Source organism: Drosophila obscura, unplaced genomic scaffold (genome assembly GCF_018151105.1).
Source record: "Drosophila obscura isolate BZ-5 IFL unplaced genomic scaffold, ASM1815110v1 contig_30, whole genome shotgun sequence".
In the NCBI taxonomy this organism is placed as follows: domain Eukaryota; kingdom Metazoa; phylum Arthropoda; class Insecta; order Diptera; family Drosophilidae; genus Drosophila; species Drosophila obscura.
Genome location: NW_024542818.1, coordinates 366,774 through 378,618, shown reverse-complemented (window position 1 = coordinate 378,618; position 11,845 = coordinate 366,774). Strand labels below are relative to the sequence as shown.

Here is an 11,845-nt window from a genome sequence, read left to right as displayed (position 1 = left end):
GCATATGACAGCTGATGATGTTGCACATTTCCTACTTGCCCACTTGCCCCCGCACAAAGTCCAGTTTTTAGCTTCACTGCGTTGCATCATATCCTTCCAGAAGGAAGGATCTCCTATCCTTCTCCCATGTCAGAGCTGCTGCCATGACCAGACTAATTATGCACAAAAGCTGTCCAAAGCAAAAGGGATATGTGAGGGAAGCTCATGAGGGAAAATAGCCAAAACATTCAAAGTAAATTGCTAGGAAAACGGATAGGGAAAATGTGGTTCGATTTGTACTCCTTTTTGTCAAGTTTTTTGTCGAGGGAGGTACTTACCTTATCGAAGGGAAAACAGAATGCCCGTAGGAGCTTCAGCACAGCCCATGCACATGCCCCTGCCCCTGCCACTGCCATGACCTACACTACGCTATCAGGTAGTCAGTAGCCAAAACTGTGCAGCCAAGTGGTAAAAAGTATTCCACATTAATTCAAGCAAAAATAAATTATAAAGGCCAAGGAGCGGGGCCTTCACTTTTCGCTGCGTTGTGCATTTTATGACGTTTAATGTGTTTCTGCTGTCAGCAGCAGAAGTTGCCACTGCCACTACTGCCTCCGTTGCTGCCACTGCCACTGCCGCTGCCACATTCTCTGCCCAGCGTAGATGCAACTTTTTTGCTGTGTGTGTGTGTGTGTGTGTGTGTGTGGCGGCTGTGTGTGCCGCGACGGCGTTGAGTGCATTTTGTTGATTTATAATAAAATAATGTAAAAATATTACACAATAATGAATGCACGGCAACGCGCCCACTCTTTCTCTCCCTCTCCCGGTCTTTCTTGCTATCTCTTTCCTTCGTCAGACGTCCCTTTGCTGTCCCTTTTTCCTTGGGATGAAATATGAAACAAGGAAATACTCGAGAGGTGGAAAAAAGTTTACCCAACGCAGAAGAATATGAAATATGCGAGAAATAAAACTTTTAACTAAAATTATATATGTATACCGTTATACGTTATATATCCACTTACATATGTAAGAGAGTGTGAGAGAGACGGAGGGAGAGGGAGAGGGAGAGTGTGTGTTTGTATTTGTCATGTTGTTTACGCTCACTTCTTGGGCCATATTTCTTCTGTCTTTCTTTCCTTCTCGCGCGTGTGGAAGCTACTTGAGAGATGCGTTTTCGGGACACGCTTTTACAGTGGGTGCTGGAATGCCCTACCCTGGAAGATAGGTCGTTAAAGATTATATAATATGACAAAAAATATACGTAAACTGAAGTAGAATTATAAATAATTCTCAGTAGTTTCAGTAGGACCATAGAAAATCATCAAAAGATTAATTAATTAATTAAGAAAAACATATAAACACCTGTAATATCATATGTACCTGATAGCTTAACTAGTTTGCGATTTGATCATTATTAAAGCCAGAAAGAAGAAGTAGAAATTTTGGCTCTTTGAACACCTGGCTTTCCGCCCCACTCAGAACAATCGTTTGAAATATCTGCTAATGTCTGAAATTGTGACTCGATAAAAACGTACCACCTGTTTTATTATTGTAATATTGATTTCCAATCTTACAGATTTTGAAAACAAATAATGAAATATTAACTTAAGTTTCTGGACATTAAAAAATCTACTCCACAATTTTTTGGTGCTCAACTGTGCATGAGTTCCACAGTAATGCTTGGGTAGAGTATCCAGCAAACTTTGGGGCCGCAAGAACCTTTAACGCAAGCCCTTTCCCCACCCCGTACTCAAAGTCAACACATTCTGGAGCTCACACATTTTGATGCGCTTCCAGATCGTGGCGTCCTTGCAACTTTATCGCACCAGAAATTGCATCATATTTCACGAGACCTCAGCGTGACAACAAAATATATGTGAGAAAAAATCCCCTTACCCCCAATTCACAGAAAGAAACTTCAAGAGAGGTTACATTTACTTACCTGAGCAGCAACTCCCCTCGGTCGCCCCCTCCATAAAACGTCAGTCAACAAAAAAAATTATGAGAGAGAAAAAGTTGTCAAAAGTTGTATGACACTCCCCCCCGTGCCCAGCGTATGAGTTATGCCAGAGAAAAAGTCAAGAAGAGATGAATCAAGATGTTTGTGCTTTAAGAATCGTTTTATTAAGAGCAACCAACTGCTGGTATCATTCTGATTATAATTTATAATGAAACGCGCAGTGAGTGTTCAGAGTGCAATCTTTGGTATAATTTTGAAAATCCTGAGATAAATCTTGAGCATGCACATAATTAATGAAAGACCAAATGTTGTCTTCAGCAGCGTGTGCAGGAAGAGCATCCTAGGAGAAGTAGGAGAAGAGTCCAGTTGTAAGAGGAGTAGCAGTAGAAGCAGCAGGAGGAGCATGCAAAAAAGGCAGTAAACAAAAGTGTAATTAAAAACTACTTAGTGGACCCATCTCGCTCGCTCGCATTCGTTCTCTGTGAGAGGAGTCGTGCGACTCACCTGCGATAAATAGTTTTGCGCTGCTGTAATTTATTATCGTTAGCGTTATCCTTAAAGAAGTAGCGCCTGATGCCGCTGAGGTACGAGCGAAAATATTCGCTCCAATTAATCGTTGCAATGTTGAACTGCAGCAACGTGCGCTCGTCCCGTGGCAACAGCTCGTTCAATTCGTCAATATTCCGATGCGAGAATTTCCACTCCTTCAGACCAAACCAGGCCATCATATCGATGATGCGAGAGATTTTCTTATATGCCTTTACATAGCTACGACAATGAGATAGAGAGGGAGAGAGAGAGAAAGATAGGATTGAGAGATAGGTAGAGATTGCTGTCAATACATTTGCTAATTGGTTGACCCCCAGAGTTCACGAAAGGGCCACCGGTTCTGGTGCTGGCTCTGGCTCTGGCTCTGGCTCGGGCTCTCTGCAGCTACATAAATAAATGGAGAAACTGCTCAGGCTAATGCGCTCTAATTGCAATTTGTTAAATATTACGTATACGTTTTGTTGTCCGACGCTTGCAGGACATAAGGAGCTTGCACAAGTGGGACGATCTCTAAGGTGCTGAAAGGGAACACAACGAAGTGCAGGTGCACTTTCTGAGGTTCAAGACAGGCCGTGCTTAATATGTGCTTTTTTGTAGAATACTAGAATATTAACTTATAATTAATGTGTCAATATTTCTATGGAATATTAAGGCATCATTTTATTCCTTTCAATAACAAATTATATTTCTCTGTTAATCCAGATTTTCCAATTAAAGAGAGACCATTGGTGTTAGAAGAAGAAAAGTAATTAAAAAATGTATAATTAAAGAATTGAAGGCAGATCATAAAGATATATATACTCAATGACAGTGAATGGAATCTTAATATCAAGGTACGTCTGTTTCGACAGATCATTGAATAAATAAAATTAAATCTAATTACACATAACTAAATAGAAAGAATAATTATTTTATTAAATAATTGTTATTAAAAAAATAATTGCATTCGAAAAAGAATTAGAAATTAGTCATATTCATATCTATAATATACTACCTAATAATTCTGTTATTAATATATAAAATAATAATATTCTTATCAAAATTCAAAGTAAAGATGGCCCTTTCCATATTTTAAAACTTTCCAACCCTTTCCATTACGCCTGTCATATGCTACTCATATCGTTCCTGCTACAAACCCCATATGATAGTGGCTATATCCCCTAATGGATACCCTAACCAGCCCAAACCATTCAATTGCCTTTCCATGTACCATTTAAAATCCATTCAATGTAGCAAAACCCCCAAAACCCATACAGAGAATGGATAAGGTGAGAGAGAGAGGAGACAGACACCCGTGCAACAAGAGGGCGAAACAAGGGCAATGACTGCCACCTTGGAGAGCATATTCTCAATATATGTGGGTAGTACACAGGGTCCAGAGGATGATATGAATGTGGCTGTGGCTGTGGGGCAGGGATAGGTATCCATGTGGATGGAGAGCAGCTGGAACGGACGTTGGTGGGCTGTGGTGCTGCGGGGTGTGTACTTACATGCGCTTTTGTCCGGTGACCATGGCAATTAAATCTAAAATATAAGCTGGGATATTGTGCAAGAAAAATGCAATTGCACAATGCAGAGGCTTCGATGGTATTATAACGTACGAGAAGCACCTGTGACAATAATGCGGTCGATCGAAGGATACCGTACATACACATATGTATATGCAGTGGGAGAATGCAGAGAAAAAGGATGTGCATGTGGCAGAGGATTCCCCAACCGTTTGGCATTTCAGTTCGATTTGGTTTTAGTTTGGAAATTCAACCGAAGCGCGCCCGACCCCCCAAAATAGTGGGGAGAGTTTTACATTGTTTAAATCGTATTTTTTGTTTGAAAGTGTTTTTCGTTGCAGAGTTTCGTTTCCGTTTCGGTTTCGGTTTTGGTTGTTTCAAGGTATTAGCAGCAAGCGGGCAGATAAATATTCCATTCGGCCAAAAATCCAACAATATTTAAGCATTGGATTAGAAATGCCATACAATACGCCGGCCATCGTTCGTTTTTTGTTTCGTTTTTTGTGGGAAGAAATTCAATAAAGAATATTTCATTTAAAAATGTTGCAATGCTTTTTCGAGTAGAGCTGGTTTTTGTTTTTTTTTTGTTTTTGTATGCTCACCAAAGCGCCTTGTCGAAGGGCTCGTGAAAGCCTTTGCGCGACAATCGCATGTACTCGCCCCAGGTAATGTTGTTCACATCGGATACGTAGTTGTAGACGGGTAGCTCTGACTTGGAATCCGTTTGCGTGGCACGTATCTTAAATCTGGCAAGTAAAGTATAGATGAAAACAATGGATAGAAGTGAGAAAGAGATGAGATCTGTTGCCAAATGTTTGTTTAATAAAGCTAAATAATTATTTCTATTGCAACCTCAACCTACTTTAATCTCTTAAATATTACATAAACTAATTTATTCTGTACTTTTAGGTATAAATCGGTAGTAGATCGAAGAGCCATTTAATTTGTATAATGTTAAGCGTTTTTCTCCACTCAAAGTACAAGTAAATCTTTCAGCTGGCACTCGCAATCTTAACATCTCCCAAACACTTTCGCAATGTATCTGGTATGCCCAAAGCTTTATAGCGCCTTCATTTCCCTGCCTTTGGTATTTACGAATTTTCCACCTTCTTTTTGTTTATTTTGTTGTTGTACTTGCTTTTCGCAAACATCCGAATGCTATCAGCTTACGGGTGGGAACTCTTTTACAACTCTTTTTACACATCCTTTGGCACCGCTTCCGCTCAACGTGCAGCACCGTAAATGGTAGTGTGTGTGTGTGTGTGTGGCACTAACCTTCTGGCTATATCCCAGGCGGTTGCTATCATGGCATTCACCACATAATCGGCGGGCACCATGTTCGCCTTGCATTTGGCCGTACCGTAAATGCAACGGACGAGTCCCCGGGCGGACCAAGTGCATAAACCTGATGGCCCGTACAAATTATCAGTCCAGCCGGGAAATGGATCCTTGTACGTTGACATTACTGCAAATAAATAAGAATTAATGGCTGCTTTGTTCGAAGGAAGAAAGGGAATGGTAGGGAAGGAGTTGTGTTTGTGTGTGTGTGTGTGTGGAAACGGAATCGCAGTTGCAGTCCGGACTTTGGTTGTTGATTTTAGCCAACGTCAAAGCGATAATGGTTTCAAACCGGTATGGCTAGAGTCCTTTTACCCATTCCCCATTGCCATTGCCAATGCCATTCCCATTCCCATTCCCTTTATGGAACTTCCCTTTCCATTTGCCATTTTGCTAACTGATATGTCCGACTCCCAATTGCAGTTTTTTTCCCTTTGATTTTCCACTAATTTTAAGAGGGTATTGAGAACTAGAAGAATACCTCAGGTAATCTATTAATTCTAGAGATTTTTAAGGTACAAATTAATCATAAATTTAGTGGAAAAATGTTCCATTTTTATTTATGGTTAGAGCATTCAATCTTCTATCAGTTATAAACATATTTTTTGCCATTTTTTTCTATTGCCTTTTTCGGTTCCACTGGGCACAGGAGGCAGCTTAGGATACTGGCTGCTACTGCTGCTGCTGCTCCTCCTACTGCTCCTGCTCCTGCTCCCGATGCCTGCTGGAGGATGCTTTGGCATTTTTGTGTGTTAAAATAAATGAAAATTTGTTTGTGCTTTGTGCCTCGAGAGCATCGGCAGACACTGGGTACCGCACCGCACCGCACTCCACCTACTCCTCCGCCTTTTACGTTTCGTTCGTTACGTTACGTTGCGTTTTGGGATAGAAAAACTTTTTCCACATGCATTTATCTGGTAAACCCAAAGTCCTCTCGCCCTCTGGATGCCCCACCACCACCCATCGAAACTCCCAAACGAAGACAATGCTGTTGGCCATTTTTCACAAAATTTTAAATATTCCTTTTTTTGCTGAAACGATAGAGAGAGAGAGTGGGAGAGAGAGATGGACCCTAGAGTATCTTCTGGCAGCAGGCACTTCCTCCTACTTCTTCCTTGTGTTTGTGTGTGTGTGTGTGTTTTGTTTGCACTCTTGCACATGCCCCTGGGGTATTTGTGCTAATTATCTGACAATTAGTTTGTTAAGTCAAGTCTGAAACCGCAATAAATATACCAGACAAGCAGGCTCCCAGCTCCCAGCTCCCAGCCCCCTAGAACCCACCCCCACTCACCTATGGGCGGTCGAAAGATGCCCGCTGGCATATGGAGTGCCCGATGATTCACCAGATTTTCTGCACATTTCTTGGTCATTGTGTAGGTGTTGGGCATTTGGCCAATGAGGCAGTGGCGCATCTTCTCCAGCGTTTCATCATCAAAGGTGCGATAGATCTGCCAACAAGAAGAGAGAAAAAAGAAAGAGACGCGAATATATTTTCCAATTTAAATGACTCTCATATCAAATATCCAACAAAATAAAAAAAATGATATGCCATGAATGTACAAGTGGTGCCTCCTATACCCTTTCCGGGGAGGAGCACCATGATTATTGTTTGATGTTCCGAACAAAGCTAGCAAAAATAATCCTCAACATCCATATGTGATCTCTTAACAGAAAAAATTAGTTAAAGACCAAGTAAACCAGATCTCAGATTTTTGATTTTTGATTGCGTTCCTCTGTTTTTGTGTGTTTTCAGATTCCAGCAGAAGACCTCAAAAATGGTCTTATTTCTTGGCCGTGTTAGCTTTTGATCAAAAACAGATTCAAATGTTTCTTTTTAGTCGCACTTTTAAAGGAGAGGCTCTTCTGCGGACACTCCCAAATGGTTTATGGTTATTTGAAAGATCTGGAACACTGTTACTTTTACTCTCGCTTAGAAAAATACTCTATGCACTCTTTGACTTTATTACCGATAATGTCTTAAGTATTAATGTTATTTAACTGGCATGTCTTATCCACTTGATACCCTGCTCTTTACATATATGTACATATGTAGAACTATTATACTCATCAAATGTAGACGAACATAGTATAATGTAATGTAAACTCTTCCACAACCTTAAAAAAAACCAGATTCTTCAACAGATAATTTACTTAACACATTTCTATGTATAATACTTTAGTGAACCCAAAACTTCAAGGTAGGGTATATAAACATCGTTGTGGCTGATTTTCATAAATTTTTCTCGTGTTTTTGTCATACATATATTTATGGGGAACATTACGTACCTGTATGATTTTTTCGTAGCCAATTTCGTTCTCGTACACTTGTTCGTTGATAAATTTGCGATTGCAGTTGCAGTACAGTGTCGAAATGTGCACAAACGACTGTGTGTGTGTGCACCGTGCCCAAACCGCCCCCCAGAGGCGTAGGCGTAGGTGTATGTGGTGGTGGTGGTGGTGTGGCATCATCAGAGATCGTCGTTGGAATGAGAATGCATGTCCAAATGTTGATTGAATTGTGTTGGAAATTGTTTGGCCGCGAATCCACGTAAAATATGCAACAACAAAAAATGTTTAACAGAGAAAGACAGAGGGAGAAAAAGCAAGACAGAGTCAGTAAATATTAAAATTTATACATTCATTCGAGACATTTTTGGTTACAAATATAAAACTTTTTGTTTTTGTTTTATTTATGGAATGGATGGAAATCTGGTCAGAGAAAATTTGTGGAAGAATTGAGCTGTAAGCAGCTTTAGGGTTTTGTGTGGAATATCTTGGAATATCTTGATAGAAACTCCACACAAAATTTTTATATTTGTATCATAAATGGGTTGTACCTTAATTTATACCTTTTGCACTATCCTTACCTTCAATTGCTTCATTTCCATGGCCAAATCGAGTATTTTCTTGGTGCCCAAGACATTTATATCAATGGCATCGCTTAGCTTCTCATTGAATTTCACCGATGCCACAACATTGAAGACAATCTACACCCCAAACACAGAGCACAGAGCACCACAGAGATAGAAAGAAAGAGATAGATAAAGCAGAAGACCCAAGAATTGTAATGCATATTAAAAATTGAAAGAAAATTCGGTGTGGAAAGCAAAAGAAGAACAAAAGAAAATGCTCATGCAAAATGCACAAGAGATGTGCATACAAAGCAGGCAGCGACCGAGTGGGCCCCAGCGGCTGTGTGGGGGAATGTTTGGGGTCTGCGTTTTGTGATAACCTCAAAGTCAGGCAACACACAACATCCACCAGATGCAGATGCAGTTGCAGAGCGGTAGGGGTTGGGGTATTGTGGCAGCAGCAGCAGGAACAGGAGAAAATGGTGGAAGGAGGGGTGGGATGGGATGGGAGGAACTGCAGTGCGACGCGTGCATCGAACATCGACAACAAAGCAATTTTAGTTTTAAAACAGTGCAAGCGGCGGACTAAGCAGACCAGTCCGACCAGACCAGGACCAGGCCTCGTCCTGAGTGACTTGTATGCAAAATGTTTTCACAAAAAAAAAAAAGACACAAAAATACAGAGTAGAGGAATAAAAAAATACAAAAAAAAAGCGACGACCAACGGATGCGGATGCGCCAGGCAGTCAGGACGGGACAGCACAGGACAATGGCTCGCGCGCATGCCAAGCACTTGAAGCATGCACAGGAATTTTCATTTATTTATATATTGTGTTTTATAACCGAAGAGCTGCAGTAGGTCCTGAAAGAGCAGTAGGAGCAACAGAATGCTGAACGGGGGCGGGGTGTACGGGTACGGGTACGGGTACGGACTGGAGCTCTCTCCTCTACACATTTTCACAGTTTCACGTGTGGCGGCGGCGGGTTTTCAATTTTTGTTGAAAAGTACAATATATGTATGTATTTATATATGTATGTATATAAATATATCGTGTGCCTCTTGTGATCAAGGGAACAACAACAACAAAAAACTATAAGCAAGAAGGTAAAAGGTAGAATATCAATGATATATCGACTTAAATATACCTGATGTTCAGATTATAGTTTAGAAAATAATCTAATTGGAGGGTGTATACTCGTACGTGTAAGCAGGTGCCTTTCTATCAGATGATTTTAGTATAATTATTTTATTATTATTAATTAATTATTATTAGTTTATTATTATTATTTTATTATTATTAATTTATTATTATTAATTTATTATTATTTTTTCATTATTATTATTTTATTATTATTATTTTACTATTATTATTTGTATATTATTATTATATTTATTATTTTATTATTATTATTTATAGGTATATTGTATACATATGTATATGTATGTTCCAATATGAACCATATATTTCCAAAGCTGTCCCTGGAGATCTTTTCGGTTAGATCTCTTGGATGTGCTTCCTCTAGCTCTAGCTCCTATAATGTTTGAGATCTAAGACTTTAAACAGATTTCCAGCACAGAATCTTCTCCTGCTACTGTTGCACCTAAGCACGAATTTTCTCTGCTAAATCCACCTACTCAAAACACATAGACCCCACGTAATAGTAGGTATTCAAAACGAGAGAAACGAAAGAAATAAACTGACTGGCTGCCTGCTGTTGTCGTAAACATTGCGCCTGCCTTTGGCATGCAACGTTTTACGTATACGTAATGCACAAGCCAGCGAGGGAACAGGGAGTCAGAGAGAGAGAGAGAGAGAGAGAGAGAGAGAGAGAGTGAGTGAGTGGCGGATGGTGGTATGGGCAGGGCAGGACAGGACAGGACTGAAATCGGGGAACCCATCCAGATAGGCAAACACAACAAAAGCCCATGAAAAAGTTGCTCCACACAAAAAGTCCATTGATTGAATTGCCAACAACCGTAGAAATGGAGAGAGAGAGAGAGAGGATGGGGCAATGGGGCAATGGGGCGATGGAGAGAGTGCAGAGGAAGGAGATGTGAAGGAAGGATGAGAAGGAGTGAATGTTACTCTTACCTGGACCTCAGACGAGAGCATTGCTCGGTCGGCGGCATCAATGTCCAGGTCGATGGCACTGTAATCAGCGCGTATCGGATGCACCTTCGCCAACAAATGTGGTGACTCCTCGCGAATTCTATTGAATATCTGCAGAGCAGCATACAAACAGAGTGACAGAGAGAGAGGGAAAGAAGAGACAATGGGTGGGTGGCACATCAACATCGTTGCATTGTCCCTGTTCGCCCTGCTTGTGCCGCTCACAGAATTGACGTGGCATGCATCCCGCATCCTGTGTGGATGACACTTACCGATTCATTGAAAAATCCCTGCAAACGCTCCTGTACGCTCATGTTGTCCTTGCTGCGTATCAGCATGTAAATTTTACGCAATCCAAACGAACGGAGCAATTTCTCTGTTAACACTTTGCCAACGAAACCCGTACCGCCCGTAATGAGTACGTTGGCGTCCCTATAGAAATCCGTAACGGGTGTGCCACTGCCACCACTAGTGCAACTTTCTGTGCCATCATCTGTGGCACTGTTTGTGCTGGTACTTGAGGCTGTGGCTGGTGCTGTTACTCGTGCTGGTGCTGCTGCTGCCTCCTCGAAGAGTGGCTCTTCCTCTGACTGATGGTCCTGCTCTTCCTCGGGCTCCTCCTCTGACTGATGTTCCTCGTGGACAGAAGAAGTACCTTCATTGCTGTTGCTGCTGCTGCGTCTCGATGAGCTGGTTGAGGAGAAGGCCTTACGGTTGGCTAAAAGGGAGAACGGATTGCGGGGAGAATTGAAGAGTATCTGGATGGTATCTGCTCACTTTTATTAGGATTCGCTTCGTGCATTTTTCTATTGACTCTGGAATGATCCATCCGTTCACTTCAAGGGTAAGAAACACATTGAAAACATTTCAAAAATAAAACCCCCGCACGGGGATTTTCTTTTTGTATTTTAATCAATAAACGACAGTCATATATCATGAAAGATTTTCCCACCGTATATGTCCAATTATATGACACAGAGAGACCCGACCACCCCCGCGTCTAACCCAATTATTCTATATGCTATATATCCACACTCCCACTGAAAGGAAGGACATTCATTTCATTTTTAAATGTGTTTGTGGGCTGACATTGTGGTTGCATTTGACCCGATGACCTGGCCTGACCAGCAGCGGATATGTCTGGGTCCAAAACCTCACGCTACATATTGCTTTCTCTTTCTAGCACTTTCCCTTTCGTGTGGAGTCTCTCTCTCTCTCTCTCCTGCTGTACCTTTTTCGTTCGAGGGACATTTTAAACAATGTTAATTATTCAATTATCAACAGCCAATGTGGCCTCCTCCTAGACGGGGGAGGAGGACACACTGTGCCATGCACTGTGCCTGGCCATCACCGTGTCCTTCTAACCAGAGGTGTGACTGTATGTGCATGGTTGTATATGTGAGGGTGCATCCTACATCTGTATTTGTATTTGTATGCATGTGTGGGTGGAGTGCGTGACTATATCCTTCCTTCCTTTCCCCTCGTGTGTGTCACAGTTGGTTCTTGTACATCGCGTGCCACTGCTGTTGCCACTGCTGGTGCCACTGC

General features: G+C 41.3%; 1 protein-coding gene across 1 annotated transcript; it reads right to left on the bottom strand.

Moving 5' to 3' along the window:
- Nucleotides 1-2,103: 2,103 nt before the first annotated feature.
- Nucleotides 2,104-11,134, bottom strand: LOC111074345 (fatty acyl-CoA reductase wat). The gene is made up of 11 exons (XM_022367086.2): nucleotides 11,075-11,134; nucleotides 10,570-11,015; nucleotides 10,280-10,408; nucleotides 8,202-8,321; nucleotides 7,621-7,719; nucleotides 6,626-6,782; nucleotides 5,272-5,461; nucleotides 4,599-4,742; nucleotides 3,979-4,098; nucleotides 2,444-2,707; nucleotides 2,104-2,279 (listed from the first exon to the last, which is right to left on the bottom strand). The coding sequence occupies exons 1-11, from the start codon at nucleotides 11,124-11,126 to the stop codon at nucleotides 2,168-2,170; spliced, it is 1,833 nt and encodes a 610-aa protein (XP_022222778.2). The 5' UTR covers nucleotides 11,127-11,134; the 3' UTR covers nucleotides 2,104-2,167.
- Nucleotides 11,135-11,845: the final 711 nt, after the last annotated feature.

Excerpts from the sequence above, each read along its gene's own strand:
- LOC111074345 (XM_022367086.2), bottom strand. The coding sequence starts at position 11,126 with ATGGATCATTCCAGAGTCAATAGAAAAATGCACGAAGCGAATCCTAAT. Across the intron at positions 10,409-10,569 it reads AGGGATTTTTCAATGAATCG|ATATTCAATAGAATTCGCGA; the intron begins GTAAGTGTCATC and ends GCTGCTCTGCAG. Across the intron at positions 5,462-6,625 it reads CATCTTTCGACCGCCCATAG|TAATGTCAACGTACAAGGAT; the intron begins GTGAGTGGGGGT and ends ATTTATTTGCAG.